Source organism: Sycon ciliatum, chromosome 3, assembly GCF_964019385.1.
Source record: "Sycon ciliatum chromosome 3, ocSycCili1.1, whole genome shotgun sequence".
In the NCBI taxonomy this organism is placed as follows: domain Eukaryota; kingdom Metazoa; phylum Porifera; class Calcarea; order Leucosolenida; family Sycettidae; genus Sycon; species Sycon ciliatum.
Window position 1 is genome coordinate 7828671 of NC_088645.1, and position 14484 is coordinate 7843154.

The 14484-nt window shown below is 47.2% G+C and overlaps 1 protein-coding gene across 1 annotated transcript; it reads left to right on the top strand.

The window, feature by feature from the left end:
- The first annotated feature begins 3840 nt into the window (after positions 1 to 3840).
- On the top strand, positions 3841 to 14484 carry LOC135812440 (mucin-2-like). Its single transcript, XM_065325809.1, has 6 exons — positions 3841 to 4199; positions 5820 to 5875; positions 8292 to 8459; positions 8713 to 8751; positions 11430 to 11865; positions 13924 to 14484. The coding sequence occupies exons 1-6, from the start codon at positions 4033 to 4035 to the stop codon at positions 14069 to 14071; spliced, it is 1014 nt and encodes a 337-aa protein (XP_065181881.1). The 5' UTR covers positions 3841 to 4032; the 3' UTR covers positions 14072 to 14484.

Below are 14484 nucleotides of genomic sequence, written 5' to 3' on the forward strand. Positions count from 1 at the left end.
GAAAAATAGCACAAACTTCGGAAACAATTGCATTGGCAATAAAACTATACCGGTGTGAAATGATAGGAAATTCAGCAAGTGCAGTGTGACAATCTACATGTACATGTACATGTATGTGCAAGTGTGCGTGAGTGCTAATTTACTGCAAGAGTGTAAGTGCGGTGACATTAAATTTTGTTTTACGCTCTCTTTTTTGTTGTCAATGCTGCAGGCGCTCAAGCAGGTGTTGTGACCGCAAGCAGCACTGCAGTGCTCCCAACGCTGATCCTGGCCACAGTTCTCCTCTTGATCTAGGGTCATGTGCTGTCAGTTGCCATGGCAACCGTATCACATTTCTCTCCATTTGCTACACAATCTCACGGACAGTATTGCGATTTTCTATCCATCTCTTTAAGGTATCCCTTCAATTCAACCCATCTCTTGTTTGTAACGGACATACATAGACATGTACGTGCATATTTAGAGCGTTTCTTTGTGTCAGTTTATCTATGCTTTTTCGACCACGCACACACATACGCACATACACACAAACAAGACACGTGCACGCACACACACATTTATGTCACTGAATTATCTAAATTGTCTTTCAGTCTGCTTCATCATCATCAACACACTGCAAACAACACGTGCTGGTTAATGTCGAGGATAATATCAGTCTACATAGATTCTTGAATTACTGAATGCCCTGATGCCGCCATGGGGAAACCAATGTACTTCTCACACCCGTTTCTGAAAGAGTGCAGGAGTGAACAGGTAACAAAACCGTTAAAAAACGACTGAGGCTCTGTGTCTCTTTCAAACACGAAGTGATCGGCAGAAAGAGCTCTGTGCGCGCAGCACAGCGTCATCTAATATTCGCGGGATCCGCGTTAGCATCACTTGAATGTTCAGAAACACACAAGCTATAGCCTTCGCTTCCGCAGGCCACCACTATGCCTTTTCACTTTTAAATAGTGGCAGATCATAGCTTACGTAATTACACTAGGCTTGACGGTTAAAATCCGTTTTGACTTTGTCCAGGGTTCTGCACGTACAGTCATGCATGCAAGTCGTAGTAGCACTCTCTCTTGATGCCACACATCCTTCAAATTGAGCATGTGTACGGTGCCAATACTGTACTAGCAGAGTCCTTCTAGACCCTTACACTTCGTAAATTGTACTAATTATAGGTTAGTGCATGGCAGCGACGTCATCAAGAGTAGTAAAATTACGATTGAGCGTCAATGAGCGGGCTTTAAACTCTGATAAGGCCCTTGGCGGCAATGTCGCTGATTGGTCGTTTCCTGGACAACGAGACAGACCTCGTTCTAAAGTTGTTTATCCCTACCGAATACATCAGCATACAGGTAGTGGGGCGATATTCGGTATTTCCCCGCCATGTCCGGGGATCCACAGTGAGGCATAGCGGCACTAGATCCCCGCAACAAGACATTTGAAAAGTCAGTGGGGACTACCGCCCTAGTAAAACGATGAACCCTGGTGCTACATGTGCATTTTTCAAATCATTCTCCAGTGCGCGAGTCGTACAATACCGAGCACAATGAAGCGAACGTCCCTGGTTCGAGTCCTGGTGGTGACAGTCAATTTTTTCTTCAGACTTTTCCCTTTTGTCTCTTTCCCCCTAGCCAGTTAACAATGAATTTGTATTTGTATTTATGGATTCTCCACAGGCCTTAGCCTAAATCGAGAGATTCTCCGTAATTTAACTCAGTTACTGTATTGCTAACCTAATCCTTCGTCTGGGCACATAGCGTACTCACGCCACACCTATGAGCCACCACGGTGCTAACCTGAAGTCAGAACAAGAAGCAGTAGCATATTATTCCCGTAGCTATGCAGAAGACGTTACTTCAGTAACGTCTGGCGCTAGCCAGGGTCCACACAGCTTTAATTTGGTGTTTGTTTGTTTGTTTGTGTCACGCCTGGCTCTATCCCGTATCTGTCCCGTCCCGTATCGCACAGCTGGCCATTTGCTGGCTCCCGTATCTGTCCCGTACCGTACCGTACCATCAAACACAGCTGGCTACAAACAGCTGGCCACAATATTACATGTATAGGACTCCCTGTGTGTTGCAACTGTGGTTGAAGGGGACGGTTGCACTTTTTGTAGCTCCGTTTTATCTGAGTTTTCAGTCGTTTCTCTTACTAGTCTTGCCAAGAAGGTGGCTCTGAGTCCACCAGAGTTGCCCCTGTCGTATTTCTGAATTTGCTGGGGCGAGGGTTCCGCGACGCGGTCGCCAAGGCAGTGTCTTTTCAGTCACGACCGTTGTCGTGCTCGTCTCTCCATTCGCGGTGGTGTAGCTGACCCCCGAATGGTTTCAAACTGCGAAGCTTGGAGGAGTACAGCGGTGGCAGAGGCATGAGCTGTGAGTGGAGACGGTTGCTGGAGATGGATGGTGATGCAGGGAGAAGAGTTACGCTGCCTGACGCCGCGTGGGAAATTGTTTGAACCTGCAATTTCAGTTCGAGCGCGGTGGACTTCTAGACGATGTGTCCTCATGGCTGTTTGTCAACACTTGGCCTATCGCTGATATCCCTGCGTGGGATGTTCTTCCAGTGGAGTCCAGGCGGGACTTCGGGTGCCCACACTCCATCACCTGGTTGATTGTTTCGGAACTGCAAAAATAATTATTGTTTCCTATTTTGTGCGCATCTCTTGTCATCTCTCTTTTCTATACGTCGCACGCCAGATGTACTACTATCGCCGTCTTTCTCTTGCTTTCTCTCCCTGCTTGCTGTTTTTTGTTTCTGTTGCCACTGTCCCTCATCATACCCATGCTTGGGTGGTGGGCGGCGTGACCCGTTAGGGTAGCTGCCAATACAGTACGACTCCCTGATGTATAGAGAGACTTTCTGGAAAGAAATAGGGAGACGAGGAGGAAATGAAATTAGAATGGATGTTAGTTGCCGAATAGGTGATACGATGCGTCAGCAAAAACATACTTTGGGAGAGATCCCGTCGTCTCCAAAATAGGCGTGAACGGGCGAGTCAACGCCGGTCACAGGAAACGTCAGGACAGACATCCCGTCGACTCCAGAACGCGCGTGCTCGGCAGAGTCAGCGCCGTCCCAGGAAACATTTCCATCAGTTCCCACAACATGCACGATGAGCTTAGTAACAAAGCATAGCGTAGGGCCCTGAGCTTCCAAGCTCTCTCGTAAGCCATGAAACCCATCTCGCGATCTGTGTTTACTTGGTTTCTAAACAAAGAATCGATCGAATCTTCCCTCCACACACGGTCCCCAGCAGGCACATGGCTGTCCTGCATGCACTGCACTGATACAAAGTATCAACAAAAGTGCACTTAACCAGATCACAATCAGATCCTGTGTGAAGTCGCCATCCGAATCATCCGAATGTCAGTATTATGTACATAGGTGCAGTAACTGTAAGAACTAGCCATGGTAGGCGATATGGGTACTTTGTCAATCATTGCGCTGGGCAATCCTAGCGTAAAGTGGTCAGTCCTTGGGTGAGCCGAGACTGACACGGTGGACTTGCAATCTACTGACGTAAGTAGCGCTAGTATGCAGCCATGGCATGGGGGGGGGGGGGAGAAAGTGACTGAGTCAGTGACTGGTCGCGATTCCGTGACCTGCAGACACCGCGTCACCAGTACAATCATGTACATGACTGATTGTAGACTTTAAGTATTAGTCAGTATCGTTGTGGCTAGGCTGGAATTGCAGCAGTGGCGGCAGCACAAGACAGCAGCTACCATGATCGTAAGACCACGAGCCAAGGGTGAGACGATCATGCCCGCGCGCTCGGGCTGGATCTCGCGCTGGGTCGAAACCACCACACAGGCACAGTAACGCTCTTTCCCCTGCCTTGTCCTTAGCCCTTCAGTAGTTCACAGACGGTTGGAGAACGGAGCAAGAAACGCTTCTTCCCTTTGAACGTTGGCTCTGGCTTGCTCTGAAAACCTGGGAGTGTTCCTGGCAGGGAATCAGCCCCACAATACCAGTGCATGATTAAGGTGCCCGCTTGTAATTATTGGACATCCTGTTGGAAGACTTGCTCCACCGTCCATGCAGAAGGCAGTCATGAGGTCGTCAATGTTCCTAGCTGTAGTCCTGGTACATGTACACCACGTCGCGGCGTTTCCCAGCTACGTTGCCCTCATACCCAACCTGGGAACGGTCAGTGGAGGGGTGGGATCCTCGTTGGTCCCTGCACCTTTCGGGGTGGTAAATCAGTGAGTACGAGTACATTAAAAATGTTTAGCCGTCCTTAACTGGCATCACTAGTATCCAACTAGTGCTAGTGAGTTAGCAGCGGGCCGAAAATGTCTCCCTTGTGAACTTATGATGAATGCATTCGCAGCACAGTGGCTTATTCGGGGTCAAAAGCCATTTCGGTTATGCACTAGCCACACTAGTTGCAATAACGGCAAACCCTATGTTACTAGACTCTTCGTTACTGATTCCCATTTCCGTATATGTATCATCATAACCTCTCCTCTGCTCCTCTAGCTCTGCTAGTCAACAATCATTCCATTCCTTTTTCAGGTTTTGCGCACAATGCATTTGAAAAGTACAAGTCATGTACACTTCCCGTAAATCTCATATGTAGATCTGCCTGATAAAAGTCCATACTTCTTCTTCTGCTGCTTCTTCTTCTTGGATGACACTGTCTACGGACTGCATAATGTAGGAACAAATCGTGAAAAACCAAACAAAACAAAAAGATTTTGCTGATAGTACCGGTATAAGTACATGGAAGCAGCAACGGTTCATGACATGATGTACATTGTAGTGGGAAAACAGCATAACTGAGTCTGTGTGTGTACATGTATATGATGGGGATACGAGTGGACTTTGAGGCTACTGTGCACTTGTGCGGTTACTGTTAGATAAGGTCCTCCATAAGAGCAAAACATAAGCCTTGTTCGCCGTTTGCTCAGACTGTAGTTGAGTTTTCTTTTCATTCAGGTCTAAGAGTGTTACGACCTGTCGGACCATGTCTGTCCTCCTATCTTACGTTGAGAACGAGTTTATTCGCAACTACTTCCTGTCTTTCTAGAAAAATGAAAAGGACCAAGGCACTACAAATTACGCTACAATGCCCACTGCCACCACCAGTTACTAGACGATCAGCTTATTCCTTGTTCAACTCGGATGGTGAGCCAATTAAATTATGGTGAAAAAAGGAGGACAAAATGTTACGAGTTACGAATCTGAGCCTTCCAAGTTGGAAGGTTGTTGGTTTGCGCCTTGGAGAAGTGTTGGAGCTAGGTGTCATTTTGTCGCACTCGCTGACTGCATAAGATCTGGTTACGTTGGTGGACAGTTAATCATAACTCGTAACATTTTGTCCTCCTTTTTTCACCATTATTCCTTGTCCCTTTTTATTTTTTATAATCCTCGGCTCTCCATCCGAGTCCATACTTCCTGTCTTACTTCTAATACATAACTAGAAAAGGAGAGATTGCATGTTGTAGAGGAATGTCCTTGCTACTAGTAGTTTACGCTGTACTAGTACTTACTGGATGAGACGCGCGACTTGTGTTGCGTGTTGCTTGCAGTTCGGTACCTGGGATACCTCTGCCGCTCCACACGGACCAGTAAAACATTGTTACATGTAAATACGGTGGAGTACCAGTACATTATGCTAGTATAGCAGTACTAGTAGTAATGCATTGTATCACTATGAGATTGAACGAGTTTATTCAAGGACTAAGGCATGTTGGATCACGCCAGCACGCGACACACACACGCGCACACACACACACACACACACACACACACACACACACACACACTCTCTCTCTCTCCCTTTTTCTCCCTTCCTCTTTCTCTTTATGATGTCTCTCCAGGATGTGTCAATCTATCGGGCACGTTGCCCTATGCGGAGGGCCACCATCAGGCGGAGGTAGTGATTGGTCCATGTATCTCTTTAGAAATATCGTAAAGTAGGCTACCGATATAACCAACACCAGTGTGCAGGAGAATTACATATATAGTCCTGGCCACAGAAATCCGACCTCATGGATATAATAGCGCCCATGGGCCACACTGCCCTAGCACCACATACATGTACACACCACTCTGCTCACCGGGGCGAGGCAAGGTCGGATTTCTCTAGCCAGATCTGTGCATGTGCTACTACTGTATTTTGTTACACCGAAGCTCTTTATAACGGAAATACACTCCCCCCCCCCTCCCCATCGAAAGAGATGGCTGTGGTCCAGACAATACCTGTGATGACGATAATAGTATTCAGACTCAATGTATAGAAGAACAAAAAGGACCAAGGAGCTACAAGTCTATGTTGAGACTCATTTACCTTTCTATTAGTGATTTGCTTGTTTTAGAGTCTTGCCTCGTTTTTCGTTCTCCCTTCTGGTTTATTTATTACATGTAAGCAACATGGTAAAACCAATCATCAGACAACACAGTTGTTGTTTGATGATTGGTGTTTGCCATGAAACTCTGAGTAACAACGAAACAGCCCTATTTTTTAAGGCCCCTGTCTTATTACCGTACATGTATTTCTATTTTTTGGTGCAATAATAGTACCTCTTTTTCACACCAAATTATTATTTTTTGCTACTTGACCCTGCAACCCCCCCCCCCTCCCCTTCTCCGATGCCAGGTTGCAACGTCAACGCCGAGACCTCTGGTCGGTCGAGTTGCTCCCTGTACATCGGCACGTCGTCCCTACATCCCTGTGTCTTGTTCAAGTTTTTTGTAAATAATGAAAGTGCACATGCCTACATATAGAATGGAAGAGAAAAACAACAACAACATCAAGAGAACATAGGGGACTACAAAGGGCTTGTAGGTGCTATTGAGCTGTGCCGGTGAGGTGAAGTGCGCTCCCCCGACCAATGGTCTCGGGATCAAGGCGCACATCACGCACCATGGGGGAAAGGTAGAGAAGAAAGACTGTGTGTGAAGAGTGAGAACCTGAGAGCCAGACAATGATGGAGAGAGAGAGAGAGAAAGAGAGAGAGAGGAAGAGAGGGGGGCGGGGGCGGGTGAGTGAGGGTGAGTGAGTGAGTGCCAGATTGGTTCAGGAAACTATGGCAATGGACCAACAGCTGCGTTGCTTTCAGTGGGGGGGGGGGGCAATCCGGAGAAGTTCGATCGGAGCTGCTGCCAGGCAGAGTAGCGTGCAGGCACTGGATCAGCGAGAAAGGGACCACGAAAAGCAGTAAAAAGGAAAGAAGAGAAGAAATAAACATTAACGCAAAACATTCTGCACTGAGGTGATTCGAGAGCTCTAGGGAGCAAGGTACAGTTCAGTGGGGTGAAGACAAGGTGATCGTTGTGGGACTGGAGAATGGAACATCGTCAAATTTAGCCATGGTCTCCAGATGTCTATTGGTGGGGCTGTGTTCTTAGTAAAAAATAAAATAAAATGAACCATGCACAGAACAGTTATAATAAAGAAAAGGACAAAGTAACTACACGTTACGCTGCAATGTCCACTAACATCACCAGTTACTTGACAATCAGCTCATGCGATACCACTGCACTGACCGTCAGTACTGACGTTCTACAACTAACTCGCTGTAAAAGTTGTGAATTTCAGCTTGTGCTTGCCTTGGTTGTGCTCACCTTCCCCTCCCGCTATGTTTTCATATACCCCCCCCCCCAACCTTCCAAGTTGGAAGGCTGTTGGAGGGCGCACCCAAGACGTGCTAGAGCTGATAGCCAGTTAGTTGTAGAGCGTCCGTACTGTCGGTCAGTTTGTGCAATGTTATCGCATGAGCTGATTGTCAAGTAACTGGTGATGTTAGTGGACATTGTAGCGTAACTTCTAGTTCCCTAGTCCTTTTCTTTATTATAAATTAATAATCATTGGCTCTCCATCCGAGTCTTTTGTTACTTTCTCTTTGTTATTTTGCACTGTGATACATAAGTAGTTTATTCTCGCTGATACTGTGAAAGAAAGTAGCCAAATGTCATGCCAATCTTGCCCGTCCTTATAGAGGGTTGCACTGGAACACACCTCCCGTCTACTAGCAGGCTCTCAGCTCCACCCAATAGATGAAAACGTTGCCCTCAAACATACTAATAAGTTGACAGATTCCTCATCTTTTCCATGCAGCTGGGAGCCTGTTTGATTTTGGAGGTGTTTTCGAGTGCAAGTTAGATGGGCGGCTGAGTTTGAGATTTCTGGAGAAACGCTTGTAGGGGTGTTTAGGGGTTTTTAGGGGTTTGTAGGGGTTTGTACATGTTACATATAAAATTATTAGAGAGGTTTATACCTTCATGTAGTCAAGAGAAGCATATGAGTCCCTGTCAAGTCCACGTTTGTTCTGATCCGTCTCCTGCTGCAGGGAACACGTTCGGTGGGGACTTTATGCTTGACGGCAACGAGTGGATACCGATCTGCTTCTTGGACAGTGACGGAGACGGGCTGAGTAATGGTCGGGAGTTGGGCGACCCCTTCTGCAGCTGGACTCCTGGTTCGACGCCTCAACAAACCACCGACCTCAGCCACCCCGGTAAGTAATCGCCCTTAGCGGATAATGCAGGCGTTACTGACCATACGTACCCAACCACATGTACCCGCCCATACATGTATGTACCTGCCCATATGTACCCGCCCATGTGTACTGCCCATGTGTACTGCCCATGTGTACTGCCCATTATGTACCCGCCCGTGTGTACCTGCCCATATGTACCCACACATATGTACTGCCCATTTGCACCTGCCTATGTACCTGCCCATGTGTGCCTGCCCATTTGTACCTGCAGGCTTTGCGTGCTCGACAGCGGATGACCCATTCTGCATCAGTAAGTACATTGTACATCTATATGTACATGTAAGCCCAGACAGTGAAACCTGCCGGGTTGAGTGTGTGTTTGTGTGTGTGTGTGTGTTTGCGTGCGTGTTTGTGCGTGTGTGTTTGTGCGTGTGTGTGTGCGTGTTTGTGTCTGTGAGGGTGTGAGGATGTACGTGGGTGAGTGTGCCAGCTAGTTCAGTTTGTAGGTACACGTATGCCAGATAGTGTTGGGGCGGTTGCCAACAGGCTCGGCTGCTTGAAGGTGTGTTGTTGTAGCTGTTGTACTTTTGCTGGTTTCAAGGTTCATATACATGTACTTTCGGAAGAAGAGGTGGGTGCGACTTCGGCGATACTTGGGGAATTGTGTGTTGCTCCCTACGTGGGAGCTCGCGCTTTTCCTGCCGACTTGAATTCTCACTTGACTGACTTACTGTCTATTTGAAGTACACATACATGTAACATACTCAGTATGACTATGCCTGCAGCTGCAGAAAAAGTGCATCCAATTTCTTGGGGAGAGCAATGACACATGTCAACAAACAATGGATTACTCGTATTGTTTTGCAACTCCGAGTTTCATGCACCGCGTGCAATCATCAGGCAAACAATATTCAATGCAGACTGGTCAAAGCATAATGGGAATTTAAGGTGGATGCATGGCGGAAACAAGTGCAAGGCTTAGCGGGACCCCTGATATGAAATCAATGGGCTAACTTGCCGGCTGGGAATTTTGTGAAGCTGAGTGCTAGATGTCTATAGCATAGTACATACATGTACATGTACCTGTTAGCCATGGACTGCTTCTGGCTAGCAATACCCACACAGTAGGCCTTGGCGGATAATGCCGGCAGAAAAATTGGCAGAATTCGGTACATTTTCTGGTAAGTTTCATGCATGTTTGGTATGTGGATAAAGACATGGAGCAGAATTCGAGGAATCGCCCGCCATACGGTTTGTATGGTTCTGCCAATTTCACTGCTTTTTGAGCAGACTCTGCCACCTTTTCGAGCATTATCCGCCAAGGTCTACCACACAGTGAAGAGCGGGAAAAGTCTGATAGAAATTTAAATTCTCACATACTTGTACACCGGCAACCACCAAGCAACATGAATAGATGAGAAACTAGGCCTTGGCGGATAATGCCGGCAGAAAAATTGGCAGAATTCGGTACTTTTTCTGGTAAGTTTCATGCATGTTTGGTATGTGGATAAAGAAATGGAGCAGAATTCGAGGAATTGCCCGCCATAAGGTTTGTATGGTTCTGCCAATTTCGGTGCAAAAAAAGCAGAATCTGCCACCTTTTCGAGCATTATTCGCCAAGGCTTAGGCTATGAGAAACCCAGGTGTGTACATGTACGTAATAATGTAACGCTATATTTGGAAAGGATTGGGAGAACTTCAAATTCAAAGCAGGGTCCCAGGTTCGAGTCCTGGTGGGTCTGGCGTTTTTTTTTCTCTTTTCAGGCAGTTCACTTCCTGATACTTTTTAACGCTTTATACACGTACATGGCTATAACGTTATAACCCAATACTAGTTCAATACTAGTTCAATACTAGTTCAATACTAGTTCAATACTAGTATTAGATAAAGCTTGTTATAGTTCACACATGTTGTTAGATTGACAGCATGAAACAAGATGGAGGATACTGTGTTCGGACACAGTGACCTTACCACAACCTTCCACGGTTGGCAAAGCCCCGGTCCGTTGGGACCATCTGAACCATAATAATTATGGGTGTTGAACCCGGTTCCCTAGCATAATGAGGGTCAGAATCGGGTTCAACACCCATAATTATGGTTCAGATGGTCCTAATGGACCGGGGCTCTGCCAACCGTGGATGGTTGTAGTTAGGCCCTTATCACACTGCGTTCAAAAGTCGCGTTTGCGTCTGCGTTTTCTTCGGTTTTTGACGTTCGCCTAGGAAATGCCATCACGTGACGTTACCGCGAGCGCGTTGGTTTCCAGACGCACAGTCGCAGACGCAAACCAGGGGGGGGGGGGGTGGTCAAAACCGAATCGCGTAAACGCAGATCGGACTTCCTTTATCGCAGCACTTCCTGCATTGTTTTTGAGTGTTTTCAAGTGATTCTCAAGTGTGCTTTTCAAATCTTCATTTCCATCTAGTTGCTGGGGAGGGCGAGGGTACTTCTACTACATGTACTGATTCATTGATTTTGGATTCGCGAGGCATGGAGCTGATGCGAGCTCGTGGCTGTCTGGCTGAGGTTGCGCTGACTAGTTGGCGGCGAGTAGCCTAGCTGGACGATGTGCCTCAACAACGGAACTGCCACCGCAACACAGGCAACGCAACGGCTGCAGTCTTCCCATCGACTCCCACTCCCCTAGCACCACTGACAAAGGACATAGGAGCAGAAACAGAACACTTCTCGATCTCAGGAAAATAAATTCAACATCCACGGCCACCTCGAGATCGATTCCCCACATTGTTGTATTTTCCCGCGCGCACAGATTTTGACGCAAACGCTGAAAATCACAAGTATAGTATGATATCACGTCTTGCGTTTTCCAATCTCAAACGCAGACGCAAACGCGACTCAAACAAACGCAGTGTGATAAGGTCACTGTTTCCGACCACAGTGTCCTCCACCTTGTTTCATGCTGTCAAACTGACAATATAATAATATACTATGTATCCATGTCACATTGTTTTTGTCTGTTTTTGTAGATAACCCAGAACCGGACCCAGCCACCACGGCCCCAGCACCAACCACCACTCCCACGACCACCCCCACGACCACTCCCACGACCACCCCCACCACGACTCCCACCACGACACCCACCACGACTCCCACGACCACCCCCACCACGACTCCCACCACGACTCCCACCACGACTCCCACAACCACACCCACCACGACTCCCACCACGACTCCCACCACGACTCCCACCACGACTCCCACCACGACTCCCACCACGACTCCCACCACGACTCCCACCACGACTCCCACCACGACTCCCACGACCACCCCCACCACAACTCCCACCACGACTCCCACCACAACTCCCACCACGGCTCCTACCACGGCTCCAACAACTCCTGCTCCTACAACAATCGCTGTTACAACTGAAAGTCAAGCAGCATTCACCATCATGACGAACAGGTAGGTGTGTGCAATTCAAGTTCCTCTGCACCAGTCCATACGGACTGATATTTTTTGCGTACCGTAACTCCATTGTTGTTATTATAGTCCTGTTGGGAAAATCGAAATATCGAAGAGGAAGCTCCAAGCTTTCCAATGATGTAATCGCTTTTGCGATAGGAGAAACTATGATAAAAATATGGCGCTCGAAAGTTGGATCGTGGCACTAATTGTTCACACTTTTCAAAATCAATTTTTTGCTGCGTGCTTCGGGGATTTCCCGTGGCGCAAGTGGTGTGCAGCCAGCTCATGACGTATGCACGTGTAATGACGTAGAATTTACTGGTTGAGCTGCAAAAAGAATCCAGAGTTGTGCGAGAAACGGTTGCGAAATGGCATTAGAACGAAATCTAGAATTATTTCTTTCACCACGAGGCCCGACCTATGGCGATTGGCTGCGCTCTGGAGCAGGCTTTGTGGCATCCATGGAGTTGAGAGTGGCCTCATTTTTCTGTGTAACGGAAAGAGCGTTTCAAAGAGCCCTAGATTGCCAAAATCAAGCAAACAGAACGTAAGTTACAGTGGAAATGGTGGAGTGAACTGCAATTGCATATTTGCAAGCGTTCAGTGGCACCTCAAAGGGTTAACACTCCCAAACTACGCAATTAACGTCCGACACGGCTGGGAAATAAAATCCGGCCCTTTGCAGACTTTATTTTCTGCGCCAGGAGTCAAGCATCCCTCCATTAAAGGTCTCCAGTGCAGGTTTACGAGTACAATGCAGATCAGGCGAAAGTTCCGCTATCCAACTCTTAGTGCAGGTCTTGTGTGAGTGGTCGAAGTGTTATTGCCCTCAACACGAGTCTTCCCACCTTCTGTGCTCAGTCTCTCTGGTGATATTTTTCACCTCCAGTGAGATTTGAGCGACCTTGCACTTCATAATAATAAAAAAAGAAGAGGAGCTCGCGTATCACTCAGAATTGAGCTCTACGCGTCTGTGGGTGAAAGTGTTCCATTCATGTCTGTTTTGTGCTCAGACAAAGGCTTCAGGGACAGAGATGTCGGTTATCTCAGATCTTGTTCTATAGTTTCGAACTTTCGATCCATCCCGTTCAACCGTTGGTGGGCCTTCTATCTAATGCGCTTAAAATTAAACTACCCGTGCACAGCACTGGAACATGGATTTGATGGATCTCAGGCCATGTTTGGTCAGGAGTGCACGCTATGTAAACTGAGCTCATAACACACATGTACACGTCCCGTACACGTTCATAACATACACTCATCATTAGCTTGCCTTTCATACGTTAGTCCTTTCCTTCTTTTTCTAGCCGCTGACCGCTGGAACTCAGTTCCGGCATCGGTCCGCCTTGCTGCTTCACCAAGTCAATTTCGTATCGCAATCCTAGATTGGCTAGGGTACCCCGTAAGGAGAACATAGGTCTGTGGGGACTGCCCTAGAGAAATAAGGAAAAAATACTTCTACTACTACTACTACTTCTACTACTACTACTACTACTACTGAAAAAGGAGAAGGACAAAATGTTACAATTTATGACTAACTGTCCACCAACGTAACCAGATCTTATACAGTCAGCGAGTGTGACAAAATGGCACAAAACTGACACTTACATGTACTACCGTACTGGCAATATATGTTGCCGCAGTGAGGCCATGAAGCGTTACATTGGCACATGTTTGCCGCACGCAGGGCGTTACATGCAAAGTCGCACAGGAGCCGTTACACAGGTTTCTATATTGCCGCAGTCCTTTTTTTGCTATTGCAGGACTTCCTGCTGCGTCCAGTTTTGAACTTTTCACCACGCGGTACACGTGCTTTCACAGTTTTCAGCCTTTTTTGCAATGAAAAGATCGCCGCACCCCGCCGGACGCGCGTTACGAACTCAACGAAAATTTGTCGCAATAGCCTGGTCGCGCGTTACGCCGCACCCCCCTGCGTTACGCGTTACGCGGCAACATATATTGCCAGTACGGTACTACATGTTCTATGCTCCTGCCCTTGTGCGGGGAAGCATTTCCATGAGAGTTTTGTTCGGTATGTGTATTTTCTGCTGTTAGATGGTCTACAACAGCATGTATATGTTCTCAGCGAGCGCAGGCTGGTGATGGCAGTACGACCTGTGATTGTGAGAATAATTGTACCACATCGTCCCTACTGGTCGGACGATACTCTGTCTGTTTTCCCTTCCAGAACGAGAATTTGTAGGGATTGTGAACTTCTGATACCCAAGCGGAGATTGCGTAGCTCAGAGGATGCATGTGCTTCATGATATGCAACATTTATGCACAAGTATGGGAACCTGAACTGACGCTTTTATTTGGCCATTTCCTTCCGCCATGCCGGACTTTCGTGGTTCATTTAATCTCTTGTACTCAAGTTCTGTTTGTTTTTTTCTTCACTACACCAGCGTGCCAGTAGTCAGGCGCTGTTCTGTATTTTCCAGCCACGTGACGTTCCTCTGCATCACAGTAGGACATACCTGCATAAGATCCCAGTAACAAGACATTTTAAAAGTCTGTGCAGACTGCCACCCTAGTAAAACAAGGAACCCTGCTACATTTTCAAATTATTCTACAATTTTTTTTTTTTACTGAATACCACAGAACCATCAGATGCTG